The following is a 14,435-nucleotide window of genomic DNA, read 5'->3' on the forward strand; positions in this document are numbered from 1 at the left end:
AAATACAAAATTTTATAAAAAGACCAAAAAGGACAATAATTAAAAGCCCTTGCCTCTCACGCGACAGTCGCCACTGGCAAGCAAGGAGAAGACGGGCTTTGCCGTCATTGCACCGCCATCAGTCCAGCCGAGCCTCATCACAGCCAAAGCCACCGCCTAACCGAACCCATCTCACTGATCGTCCATCTCCGCCGGTCCACCGATTCAAAGCTCACTGCCGCACTCCGTCCCAAGTCGCCTTTTCAGCCATCTAGTCCGCTTTTGTCGCTGTCGAAGAGGTTGTGATTTTCGCGGATGTTGTGAATCTGGCCGTGAAGAAGCTCGGTGGATGGAGAAAAACACACCGGCGACTATGAATCCGGGGATGGGTGGGCGGCCAACAAGATCTCACGGTGGTTATGAGCAAAAGGCGGTGGAATCGGTTGGACTGAACTCAGCCGTGATGAAAACGGCAGCTCACGGCTTGATGGCAGCGATGATTGATGGCGATAATGGATGTGCACGGCTAAGAAGGTGATGACAGTGATAGAGGCGGCGGCAATGGCGAGCAATAGATGGAGAACGGCAATGAGACCTTAGCCGGTGGAGGGCTAGACTGAATCGGCGGCAGACGAGCAACGGGCTGTGATGGTGAACTCGCGGCAGAGAGTAGAGAGAAAGAGGTGGGTCCTACCCATGAAAGGAGATTTGTACATTCAATTCATATTGAAACTGTATATGGTGTGTTTCATATGGTAAGAGATGAGAAGTCCAGAGTAAGAGACGCTGAGAAATGATTCTTGCCTTACAAGAGTCCAAGTATCTCTGATGCTCCTCTCTGTTGGTACGAGTCTAAAATATGGAGATATGAGGTTGTAAGACCAGGTAGATGCAGGGAATGTTAGAACTTTTCCTGCTTTTAGCTGTGTAATTATTAGTATATTTTAGCTTTTAATTGGATGTATGTTGATTCAGTGATGATGATGAAGAAAAGAGTGAAAGCAAAATTGGGTACAGAAAAAGACGGTGGTGGAAGGAATTGACGGCAGAGAGTAGAGAGTGGGGAGAGAAGGAGGGGTATTTTGGGAAGACTAAAAAGGCAAAATGGGTATTACAGTAATAATTTAGGTGTGTTTATTACACAGAGGGGTAATTTTGCACAATTGCAAAAGATTAGGGGTGTTTATTGCACACCTTTTCAAATAGGGGGTAAAAGTGCTACTCAGAGTATACTTAAGGGGTATTTTTTACACTTACCACACCCCCCCCCCCCCCCCCAACACACACACACACACACACATATTAGGTTGCAATGAGACTTTTCGATTGGATCTCGGTTGGATTATAACATAGCTTTGGTTTCGGTTAGACATTTATTTACCCAGCAAGGAGCTTTGGTTTTGTATGTCTCACCGATTTGAGTCTGCTGAAGTTTACAGATTTTGGGTCTATTGAAGCTCACTGATTTGGGTACATTGAAGCTCACCGATTTTGGGTCTATTGAAGCTTGTCTATTTTGGGTCTAACTAAGGTTCCTCTCTTGTTAGCGTAATGCTCCCTCCTCGCTTTCACCACTACCACAACTGAGGTCTCATCGGCGGCGGCGACTCCTCACTTACCTTGGTCATTGCCTGTTGTTACAGCTTCTTTGCTGACAATAATGAAGAAAAAGAAAAGAAAAATAAAATAAGAAAGGAAAAAGAAAAAAGTAGCGACCCACAGTTGCAGCTTTTTTGCCGGCAAAAATGAAGAAAAAAGAAAAAGAAAAAGACATATATCTAAAGAAGAAAAGGAGGAGAAAGCTGGTTGGTGTACATAAGAAATATATATATATATATATAAAGAATAATTATAATTATAATTTGGTAAATTCATAATTATAATTTGGTTGGTGTACATGATGACAAATATATATATATATATATATATATAAAGAATAATTTAAAATTTTTAGAACGAAGGTCAAAGGAAATTCAAGTCAATTAAACCATTTTTTAAGTCTACAGATAGTTAGAAGAATAACAATGTCATTTTATATGTAAAAATGTATCTAACACACTTGAAAAGTAACTTTTAGTTTTTGGTGTAAGTGAAATTTTTTTTACATGCAGTACTATGTCTGACACACACTTGAAAAGTAACTTTTGAGGTGTAAGTGAAAAAAGACTTGCAATGAAAGTGATATTTATTTAAAATGTTTCAATGTAATATTTGACTAAACTTAAAGAGGTATCATTAAAATTAACCATTTTTAATAATATATTGGAGGTACATTCCAATTTCTCTGTCTTATAATCTCATGTAAAAAAAAATTTATTCAACAATTTTTTTTTTAAAAAAAAAAATTTCCCTTATCCAATTTAATTTAACTCAAAACCAACAATAACTTTTAATTTTCTACTTTTCGAAAAGTAGATCGTAGAATAACTTTAGTCACGCGTTTTCTTATTAAAACTTGATTTTAACACTAAGTTAAATAATTCTTTAGGCATTAAGAGCCTTACACAAGTTCGGTTAGTTCTAATTTTGTTTCAATTCTAAGATAAATCAAAACCTAACCAATTTTACAGTTTCATAAATATTATAGTCCAACCGAACCTTTAGAACTAGTAGAGAACTGAATCAAACCGTAATTGATTGGTTTAATTTAGTTTGACTCTATAATTCTAGTAATTCTTCCAAAGCTTGTGTGTAATATCACACGTGGCTCTTTATTACCTCCTCTTACCACATTATAATAAAAATAATAATAAGTAAAATTAATTTTCACTTTTTTTTTTTTTCTTTTTTCAAAGTCCAATTCGAAAGTAAGCACAAGTGAAATCTTAGGAAGTATGAATACTTTTACAAAAGAGCCGTATCCGTGTTGGACACTGCACTCCTCGAATATATGTCCAACATATCATATACGTGTCTATAAATAAAAATTAATTTTGTTATTTCGGACAATTCACTGACACTTCCAAACATTTCTAATACAAGTCTATCTAGTAATTTTAAAAATAATATCAATATTATCTTGACAAAGTAATTAAATAATGATGAAATAGAAAATAAAATTATGTAATGATTTTATATATATATATATAAAATCATTACATAATTTTATTTTCTATTTCATTTCATAGCAATTCTTAATATATAAATTATAAATGAATTAAAATTTTATAATACTATTATTGAATAGATGTATAAAAATAAAAATTTACATTTATGTATAGCCGTGTCACCGCATCCTACTTTTTTAAAAATTTGACGTTCGACGTATCCGTGTCGTATCGTATTTGTGTCCATACTACATAGGTAAAATCAAATTTAGTTTTTAAAAAATGTAAAATAAAAATTTATACAAAAGCTAATTTAGTTGGATTTTTGGAAACGGTTTTCTAAAAACTCAGAAATTTTTAAAAAAATTGTCTTTAATAATTTTCTGAACACAATTTTCTCTTTTTTGCATTTTTGAAAAATGTTTTAAGAAAATCTGAACCAAACTGATTTTCTCCAATTTTTTCGATTTTCTATCTGAAACTCTTAAAAAAATTAATTTCTTTTACTTACCCCCTTTTCCCTCCTAAACAAACCAAAGCCCAACCGTCCCAAGGCTTTCCTTTTAATCATTTCTCATCAATATAATGTAATAACATTTCTGGCAAAAAAAAAAAAAAAAACAAAAAAGAAGTACAAAAAATAGTTTTAATAAAAGATTGTTAACTACCATTTATGTATCCTTTAATCTTGTTAATAAATTCAATAAATCAGTTCAATTACATATATGATATATCTAAAGCACAAAGTCAAGGAGATGGATAAGTTGAGAGAAGAGAAGAGAGAAATGTGAACTTTTTAAATGTAATTGACCAATTGCCAAATAAAATCACATTACCCATGTAACTTTTACATTATGATGAACGCTATTTGGATCCTACACAAGCAAACTGCCTTCTGCAACTGGCATGATAGGCTTCATTTCTGCTCCATTTTTTACTGTCTAGTAGTAACTGCATACAAAAAAAAAAAAAAATTAAAAAATGCAACAATTAATAAAATATTCATGGACACAATGCAATATTAATAAAGGTAAGGATTTTCTTTTGCATAAAGAATTATCCAAAATTACCTATACATGATCTGCAGCACCGGAATGTCTAGTTTGAATTTAAAATGCAATAGACAAAGACTTATTTGTGTCGGGAAGAGGATTAATTGATGGAGGTGACAGCAATGAAAAATGTAAATAATTGCCGCTTAACAACAAAATTAAAAAAAATATATACATTTTTCGTCCAACAGCTCAACATTGAGGTATTAAAAAAGGCCAATGCTATTTAGAACCAAAACTTAAACCCAGAAGGCTAGCCTACAGATTTCTATCCATTGGATGTATTAAATAACATTGAAGTATTGGTCTTACCCAATTCATCCAAGGGATAGAAATCCCTTGGCTAGCCTTTCCGGTTAGAGTTTTAGGCTTGAGAATCATTATTCTTCCATTTATGCCATCTGAAAGTTGTGATGAAAAAACTGGGAAAATTAGAAGGGAAAAAAAAAAAAAATACTCTAGCGTAGTCTATGGTTTGACACTAGTCCAATGATAATCATCAATTTATATATTTGAAGTGGCAAAGATTTCTTTACCTTAACTCCTGTTGGAAAGTTTCTTGGTTTAGTTGTGGTGGTCCTCGCGAAAACATCGACTCCTGCAGGAAGGTTTCCAGACTCCCTTTTCTGCAGGATTAAATTTTTGAAAAGAGACCATCAGAGTATCATCCACACTCATAATAGCGCCAGCATTGTCAAACTCCCCACAAAAATTGGGTGCTGAAAATATGGTTAAGAGCCGATTTGCAAATACCTTGTATCCATTTACAACCTGCAATAAAAATTTAAGAAAAGGCTTTAGCCACCATTGTCAATTCTTAGAATTGTATTGAATGGAGCAACGGGTACTACTAAAATTCCACAATGAAATTACGGTATATATATATATATATATATATGTATAAGTGAACACAGCAGAAGTTTCCCATAATATAATCGTAGTACCCTAAACAAGGACACATTACCATCCCTCACATTGATACATTTCTCAACAGTTCGACTAGTATTACAGTAAACATAAACCTCAAATGAGAATAAACTATAATAGGTGGTCAAACCTGGTGAGCACGGACAATAAAAACCAGGCCGTGCTTTTGTACGAACTCTGTCACCTTGTCAGGACCAAATGTATATGAAACTCCGCAAACAGTATTCGTCCCCCAACCTTGAACATTGTTACTTGGATCTGACCAGAGAAGATCACACAGCAAAACCAGCATTAGGTACATCAGTTGGGCATTGTAAATGTCGAATTTGGTCCAAACTATACAGCTCGGGAGAGAGACCCCCCATGAATGCAGATAATCTTCTCATCGATTAGAGCTGCCACTGGTAGGCAGTTAAAGCAATCTTGGAGGACCTTCCATAACCTAACATTGAATCTTCTCTTACACTCATCATAAAATCCATATATATGGTTAGTTGAAACACAGTCATGGTTTCCCCTCGAGTAAAAAAATTCTGGGATACTTTATTTTATATGCAAGGAGAAGACATACTGTCTCTAGACTCTGGTTGACCCAATCCACGTAATCCCCCAAAAATAATTAGCTTGAGGAGGAAATCCACACACTTGAAAAGCCTTAGAAGATCAAAATATTGACCATGAAAGTCACCTGAGTGTTATAAAAGAACAACATCAGAAGAAAGATACTGAATAATGTCCTTACACTAACAAAAAAAGAGATGAAAAATGTACATTAATAAATAACGCTTTCATGTTTTAGTTTTGTGAAGTCATCACTCATCAGCCAGCTGCGTAATATGTATATCCATTGCTGCTGCCAAGGGGAAAGGAAAATTATAACACTAACAAAACATAAGCCAATTTAATTCCAGAACATGCACAAATTTCACACTGAAGTTTTAAGCAGATATTGGAGCCACAGCCAATTGAATCATGATAATAAATTGCTTATATAAAATGTAGTCCACAATATGGCCGATATTTTCACAGAAGTGCATGCAACCCGAGTACACTGAAAAAGATTCATGAATTATTTATGAATTTCAGTATTAGTTGAAATAATTTTTGGTTTACTCATAATTTTTACTTGATTCGGAGATTCCCTGATAACAATTAACACACGTGTATTTCATTCTCTCCTTCACACGCTCCTGTTTTCTCCTAATCTTTGTCAATCTTTAATTTTGGAGTCTATTGGTCAAAAGTATCACACAAAATTGTCTTCAACTCTAGCTTTGCACAATTTCATGATTAAACTCCCACTTGCATTCCAAATGGTGATATCATTTAGTCAAATGAATGAAGAGGTTTCATCGAAGGATAAGTATATTAAGACAAAAGTTTGTTTCAGATTCACACATGCTTAGTTGCACAGTCATGCCCTATACGAGGCTCCCGCATTGAAGGGTCTGGGAGTGTCAGATTTACACAACCTCCGCTCCGCATGTGGAGAGGTTGTTTCCAGTTTCTAACTCATGACCTCTAGGTCACAATAGAACAACCTTACTGTTGCGCCGTGACCCACCCTTTTGGTGTAAATAGCTCTATCGATATTCCTCTCCTGGTGTAAATCAATCAATATCCCCTCTCACGGTTGTCAAGCAGGTGACCCTTGTTAGCAGTGCTATAAAATTATATAGATCAAATGCCCAATGCAAGCTCCATTCTTTCCTTCATCTTTCTAGGCATCAACGATCTTGAGAACCAGTGCAGAGGTCAACAGAGGCAGAGATTGGAGAGACATTTTCAGCCATTTGAAACCATCATATGCAATGTGGTAACACAAGTAAGAGACAAGTCAACAGGTTAATCACAACCTCAGCCAAGGCTCTGCTAACTATGCATTTCCATATGCTAAAAGGTTGCCCCTAATAACAATGTTCACTTGCGGCCAGTTTTTTTTGAACATAAGACGACCTACCCAACTGTTCACCTGATTATGGAGTCACATGACTCCTTTCAGAAAACATTTAGTCAGTATGTGCTCCATGGACCCCCCCAAACCCCTTTCTTTACCACATCACACTTGATTTAAATTCTGATTCAGTTAATCCTTGAAGAACAATATTTTAAATAATACTACAAACAGGACACCTCCACATAAACATAACCATTTTATAGACATTTTAAGCCATTGCGTATTCTAAGATTTGGAATCCAAGTAGGTCCCACACTTAGACACACACCCAAACTGATAGACATATCATAGCCCATGTAAACATGTAACATTGTAGGCCTTCATAGGCAGGAGGCACATTGAGTCCTGAAAAACCTTAAATTTGGCATGCCTACACCAGTAGCAAGTTCATAAATTCCTCAGGATATAGAAACTTAGTTAGATAAGAAACAAATAGCACAACTATGGCCACCCTACCTTACACCCACTTAACCTCAAAATTCACACCCAATTAAATGAATGAACCTAGGGTTCAAACAAAATATACCTGTTAAAACTGGGGCTTACATTATGCCACTATCTTCCTATCAAAATTTATGCTACTTTCTTGTATAAATAATCTGAAACTTGATGTCATTTGATAGAGTTCACTTGAAAAAGGGTTGATGATTCTACAAGCTGAGAGGGATGAGGGATTACCAAAATATCACGCCCATACACTAAATCAAAAATCAAAGGACGACATATCTCAGTGACTGAAGCCAGAAAGAAAAAACCACAGCATCAGACTTGGAATTATCTATAACACTCAATCAGGGCATGCAGCAGTGTGACTGAAGCGCCTCGAACTCATCACTCCACAAGACAATCCAACTATATTATGTCCTTTTCAAATATCATGTCGAACCCTGGTCTGGAACTATCAACAAAACCTCTCAGTTAAACCAATTAACCAAATCTTATTCTTCTAGGGCCCAATTTATGGGTACAACAAGGCTTGTACTGACAACTGAGAGGGCTGTTTTAAACCAGAACCATTCATCAAACAGGATAAGTGACGCGGCTAAGGGTTGACAGTTCAACTATGCGACCAACCAAAAAGGACTACGATAAGAACCATTCTTCAAGCTTCCCTTCCTTACAAAGTGCATCCCAATTTCTCTCTTCCATCTTCTTAACCAATTCAATAGCTGCGCTGGTGTTCCCTGTTTTGCACAACCCATCTATAATGGTTCCACAAGTAACTTTATCAGGTCGAAATCCTTTTGCCCCCATGTCATTAAACAACTCTACTGCCAGACCTATTTTATCCTCGCTGCAGAGTCCCCTCATCAAAGTGTTGAGCATTGTACAATCCACTTCATAACCAAGCTTCAAAGTTCTCCCCAGAACAGAGAAACCCAAATCGACCCGATTCAAATGGCAGTAGCAATTCATCAAGAAGCCCAGAGTATAAGCGTCTGGCTCTACCATTCCAGAGGATTCCATTTGATTAAGTAAAGAAATTGCAGTGGTGTAATGTTTCATTCTCACAAAGGCCCCTAACAATTTAGTAAAATGCACAATTGAAGGAAGAGGTCGCATTTGAGACATTTTATCAAACAGTGCGAGTGCACCGTCAAGGTTTGTGAACTCAAATCTTAATTGATTTCTGACAGACTTCATAAACCGGGTTTGACTACAAGTAAAGTGAGGTTTTTGATCATTACCAGTTTGGGAATGAAACGAAGCCCTTAAATTGTTGCAAGCAAATGGATAATCAATGAAGAAATTAAAACAATGCTTAAGAGAAGTTGCAGACTTGCGGATACCACCATATCTACACTTTGAAGAGGCAATAACACTCCTTTTAATCATCGTTCAGCTCCTCTCTCTCTCTGTGTGTGTGTGTGTGTGTGTGTGTGTGTGTATATATATATATATAAAGTAAAACAAAGTCACCTGAAGCTGGTTGGCTATTTTTATTCTTCGGACAGGTTGCAATGGGCTAACATGAAATACTTAGATTAGAGGTCGTATTTGTTGATGCAATGTTTTGTCACCATCGTTTATAAAAGAAAGTGGTAATCAAAAGGGCTCTTCTGCAAAGATGACAACTGGTATATAAACATGTCCGTGCTAAATGGTTTCTACTTCTCAAAGGAGGATATGAGCTGTGTGAATACCAATTAAAAAAAAACAGAAAAAGAGAATGTTGTACTGGTTAGGTGCTCTTTCCTGATTTGTTAATATGAAAGAAAAGTCCTGTATATAATATATATATATATATATGTGTGTGTGTGTGTTCAACCGTAATTTTTTTTGCTTGTTAGTGGTTAAGCTCAACCGTAAAACTTCTTTTATTACCCTCTCAATTTTAATTTAGGAGAATTGGAAATGGTCGTTTTCATCCTCATCTCCAATATAACTTATTTTATTTCTTCTATTTTTTTTTATTGTTTGAACTTCTCTGTTGATTTAAAATTTTATATTAATTGCCTTCATTCCCGAACTTGTCCGTTAAACATAAGTACCGCTAAGATTAATGAGGGATCTTATAATATTTACGGTTCTTTTAAACTTTGCCACTTTTATCTGAAGGGATGGGACATTAGAACTCCATATTTAGGTAACACTGTCCTTCCAAGCATTTAAGAACTCAATCCATTATCTCGCCATAACATATTGTTTATTGTTTGTATCCCCGAAATTAAGTCCAAGAAGATTCAACTTTCAGACCACTTGAGAGTGGGATAGAGTAAGAGATTTACTGTTTCTTCATATGCACAAGCACCGTTTACAAGTTGCATTATCTCTAATTTTGTCCCTCTTAGAATAAAGTTAGCAAGTAATCTGTCGTACTTTATGAAATGAGTCAATGAACATGACAATTTCATAAAACTATGAATTTTGAAATGTGAGTGAATGTATTCATTAACAATCTGAAATGTAGCCTACTTAATTTTTATGATTCTGAATTTTAAGAATCCACACAATTTATTGCTTTGAATTTCAGAGCATGTGTTACCTTCCAAAATAAATAAATAAATAAATAATAATGATATGAACATGTTTGTACAATTCAAGAACATGGCCTACACAAAAAGACAAGATGTTACGAGTCCAACAAGTAAACCAACTATAACTTTGAACACCAGACTCTTGATGCTAAAACAGCTTCCTAATAAATCAAAAGATGTCTTCACAAAATCTTTTGTTGAATGGCAAAAAGCCTCCTACCAATAAAGTGAAAGCCCCTTTCCATTGACAAATTGTGCACCATGCTCATCCAAAATTCCTTCTCTCTTTGCAATGCCTTTGAATCTATATTTTCAGTGTTCCGGACTTCCTTTGTAATGCCTCGGAAGCTATCTTTTCAGTAAGTGTCCCGAACTTTCTCTTCCGTATCATTGGCTCTTTTATTAGCTGCCTCCACTTCTGCACGACTACAGTGACTTGATGGAGTGCGCTTTACGCCATAACCAGACCCTTCTTGCCAAGTATGGGGCGAAAAATAGCAGTTCCATCAACCGGGCCAGCACCCTTGGAAGCAGCTATTTGAGACGGCGCGATCATCTCTTCCTACACATGTAGGTTAGAAAGTCAAGTTGCTGCAAGAAGCAAAAGGAAACTAGGGTCAAAAATGTTATTAATATATGGACAAAATAATAACACATACCCGGGTCTGAAGAAGCTCTCAAGGAAGGTCCTCAAATCCATCTCATTCATGTCAGCCCGCTTAAAGGAAACAAGCATGCAACTAAACAATCCAATGGAGTTCCACCAAAAATATATATCACGCCCATACACAAAATCAAAAGTCTGACAGGACGACATATCTCAAGTGACTGAAGCCAGAAAGAAAAAAAAAAAACCACAGCATCAGACTTGGAACAATCCCGTAGCACGTAATCAGGGCTTGTAAGTCTCATAACAGATTAACAGTGTGACTGAAGCATGCATCTGGAACTCATCTGGAACTATGATACGCGCACGTAAGATAAAGTTACAAATTTTTGAAAGTAAAGGTAAAACATAAACCCGAGTCTACAAGAAAAGTTAACAATAGCACTCAACTCAACCCAACAATATCTTATCCCAACTATTTGAATTCAGTTACATGAATCTTATTTAACCATTCTGTTAAATCTAAAGGTGGTATCAGAGGCTCAATTTGATCACTTTTTAATTAAAGCTAACAAGTTTCTTTGTTTATCAACAATTCTAACACCACAAAAATTAGAGAAAGTTGCAACCAAGAAATAATTGAAATCGATCCTACCAATTAAATTTTCAATCGAATCATTAAGAGCAGGGAAAAGGAAAAGAACACCAAGCACCACCATGGTTCGAAGATACAGACACGGTGTAACAGGCATGGGCCTGAATTGGGCGTAAGTCATGACATAACGGAATTGGCCACACACATATGGCCAAAACGTACCCTTACTCAATGTTTAACTATAGAATTTAATAACACATATGGCCAAAACGTATCCTTACGCAATTTATTTACTATAGAATTTAATAAAATTTATGTTTAATGAATTTTAGTGATTTTTGTGCACGAAATTTAACTCAGTTGTCGGAAACAAAAGCTTAGAAGTTTATGCTTTTTTACTGAAGTAACAAGTCAAAAGAGACCTAAACGTAAAATAAATGAGAATGTTGATATATAACACAAAAAATAAAACAACATTGCATGTTAGATCTAATCTTCAAAATTAAATAAATAAAAAACCAGCCTTGATGTTATAATCAACGTCTAAAGTATTTGGGTTCATACTTGAGAGCTGAATAAGCAAAGAATAACAGCAGCATCGACAATCTTCAACAAAATCTCAGAAAGAAGGAATTTCTGTATAGTATGAACAGGTTTTCCAAAACATATTCTGTTATTCAAATTTTAGGATTGAATGTAATAATTACCATAACTAGCACCAAGAGCATAATTCTCAAAATCAATTGAGCAAGTCAGATATAAGAAGTTAACGGAACACATTAATGTGATGATACCAAGAGCAAAAAAAATCCCTCCAAAAGGAGCATCATCGTAACACCCAACTATATATCTTCAACTTCCACACAATTTCAGAAGCAGCATATTTTTTATTTATTTATTGATAATTAATCAGAAGAAGCATATTAATTGAGACTTAAAAGATGATTTTGCTTAACTAATCAAAAGTTGAAAACAACCCAAAAAAAATATGCAATTTAATTCATACAAAGTGCAACCATTTTAAGAAAATTATACAGCATATAGCAAGTAATGAATTATATCTAAACCCAAATCACAAACTCAACAAAATCAAATATGGAGCGAACCACCACCCAAATGATAAAATCCAATTAACACCAAGAGCACAAAATCATGAAAAACAAAATGCAGACTACAAAAAGTAAAACAATTAACAAAATCATTACAAGTACATCAAATTACCAACAACCAAAACACAAAATCACAAAAGAACACCAAACCCAAGTGGGGGTCATTAGGCATATAATATAGTATACCACAAATGATGGGTGCTTGAATTCCAATAAATTGGGTTGTTGCAAGAAAATCTCAATAGAAACTACACACGATTGTTCCATTTCCTACTCGGATAACTGAACCTCCTTTTCCTCTCACTTTAAGAAGCCGATTGATTGTATCGTTAGGAACAACTGGGTCCATTTCTTTTTGTGATACAAAACCCAAAAGTCGTCTATATATATATACGCAAATATATTTATATATATAGTTATATATGTGTGTCTTGTGTGCTTGTTACAAAGAAAATTGAAGAAGAGAAACAAAAAGGGTGTGGAGTGTGTTAGTGAAAGAGAGAATTTAGGCAGAACAAGTGATGTCATTTTGGATATGGACAGTGTCATGTGAGGATTGAAGAGAATTTGAAACATTCCTTGTCGATCAGGTGATTTTAAAGCGAAATGTGGAAATTCTCCTTGGAGGAGCAGAGAGAGAAAGAGAGAGGCACATAAACTTTGATACATAGTAAAAGAGAGTAGCAGGTTTTAGAGAGAGAAAAGAAAAAAAAAAGAAGAAAAAAAAAGAGAGATGGACTGAAAGTACTTTGTTGTAGTAAGTATTTCATTCACAATAATGAGTTTTAATTCTTATGGGTCTGACTCTCATACCAAGTGTAACTTGGCGTTGGGTTCTTTCCGGACCGACCTAAAAACTTAAGCCATTAGGTGATGTTAATGAAATGATTAATTCTTTTCTTTGGCAACTTCCATTTTATTAAAATCCAACCCTCGCCATTCAACACATGCCACAAGTAAACATAGTCCATCTTCAAATTCCAAAATGGAGAATTAGACATGTACCAGTTTTTTTTTCTTTAATTTTTTCTTCCTTCATTATTATTATTTTTTTTGGTGGACATGTTCAAACCTCTGATTTTACAAAATTGACTTGCCAAAGAAGAATAATAGCCCCTTGATATAAGGCATCCACTTATTATTTAAACCCAAAAAAAAAAAATGAAGAAGTTAGTTTAACAATGAGAGAGGAGTAACAATGAGAGAGGAGTAATAACATAAGCAAATAACATGACCAATAGAACTACTCAACATTTTGATTTGCCAGGTTTTATCTGCAACACTATGAAGTCTAACTATAGAACACTGGCTATAGAACACATCACATGATATAAACAATTAGTATCCAACTCCTGTCCAAGTGTCTAGCTATGAAGTCTTGGTTGACAGTTGAAAGTTGCATGATATAGTCCCATAAGCCTATAGTATCCAACTATTCTGGCATAATATTTTGTCAAGAAAGATCTTACAGACCAAAGAAGGAAGTAACTCTTCCACAAGTAAAAAAAAAAAAAAAAAAAGATGTTCGCTACCCAAAGCATCAATTCAGGGTTGTTTGCAAGCTAAGATAATGGAATCAAATATCTGACAGTGCAAATAGCAACTTCTATAAACAACTGAATATAAAATAAAGGGTGCATCTGAGAGTTCAAAGCAATTTCTTCTGGTTGAAAATAACCTCTAAAAGGTCTGATGGATTTAATAGAGGTGCCTTTTTTTTTCTACCCCTTAATGGGATGGTTATAATATTAACATCAAGCAATTAAATCAATAGGTAAGCAGGGTATACCCTCACCGTACAAAGTGCAGACAAGAAAGGAAAATGAAGTTGATGAGGTGCCATTCTTGTAACATCCCGACAGACCAAGGCAAAGCAGATAAGCACGCTCTGTTTGGTAAATTTCAGAGCTTTGAAACTTGTCTCTCTTTGGGATCATTCCCATATGCTTCAGCAGCAACTTTGCTTTCTTCAGATTCACCAAGCCACCTTCCTTATCTCATCTAGTCAACCAGTTTTATACAAATCACCCAACTCAGGTTCTCTCCTTCGTACTTCTCACGGAACAATAATTTCACCCCCAAAATATGAAGAAGACACTGATGCAAGCACCAATAGGCCATGCATACACCACACTGCAAGGTGGACAAATTATGAATCTTTCACCTAACATGTGAAACCCAAAT

At 35.3% G+C, this 14,435-nt stretch overlaps 1 protein-coding gene and 1 long non-coding RNA gene across 4 annotated transcripts; both read right to left on the reverse strand.

The window, feature by feature from the left end:
* Positions 1-3,670: 3,670 nt before the first annotated feature.
* LOC132271251 (serine/threonine-protein phosphatase PP2A-1 catalytic subunit-like) lies at positions 3,671-9,150 on the reverse strand. Of its 3 annotated transcripts, none has more exons than XR_009469686.1 (7): positions 8,883-9,150; positions 5,777-5,855; positions 5,577-5,693; positions 5,136-5,263; positions 4,832-4,849; positions 4,615-4,704; positions 3,671-3,977 (listed from the first exon to the last, which is right to left on the reverse strand). XR_009469686.1 is itself a non-coding variant. In XM_059772576.1 (4 exons), the coding sequence occupies exons 1-4, from the start codon at positions 5,304-5,306 to the stop codon at positions 3,891-3,893; spliced, it is 366 nt and encodes a 121-aa protein (XP_059628559.1). In that variant the 5' UTR covers positions 5,307-5,433; the 3' UTR covers positions 3,671-3,890. The 3 variants fall into 3 exon arrangements, 1 of the variants encoding a protein (XP_059628559.1); XR_009469685.1 differs by having other exon boundaries at positions 5,777-5,858; XM_059772576.1 differs by lacking the exons at positions 5,577-5,693; positions 5,777-5,855; positions 8,883-9,150 and having other exon boundaries at positions 5,136-5,433.
* An 807-nt stretch (positions 9,151-9,957) lies between these two features.
* Positions 9,958-14,421, reverse strand: LOC132271252 (uncharacterized). The gene is made up of 2 exons (XR_009469687.1): positions 10,600-14,421; positions 9,958-10,502 (listed from the first exon to the last, which is right to left on the reverse strand). It is a non-coding gene; the product is annotated as an uncharacterized LOC132271252 (long non-coding RNA).
* Between the last annotated feature and the right edge of the window lie 14 nt (positions 14,422-14,435).

This window comes from Cornus florida, unplaced genomic scaffold, assembly GCF_030987335.1.
Source record: "Cornus florida cultivar Cherokee Brave unplaced genomic scaffold, ASM3098733v1 CherokeeBrave_3.0.0_Hap2_Chr08, whole genome shotgun sequence".
NCBI lineage: Eukaryota > Viridiplantae > Streptophyta > Magnoliopsida > Cornales > Cornaceae > Cornus > Cornus florida.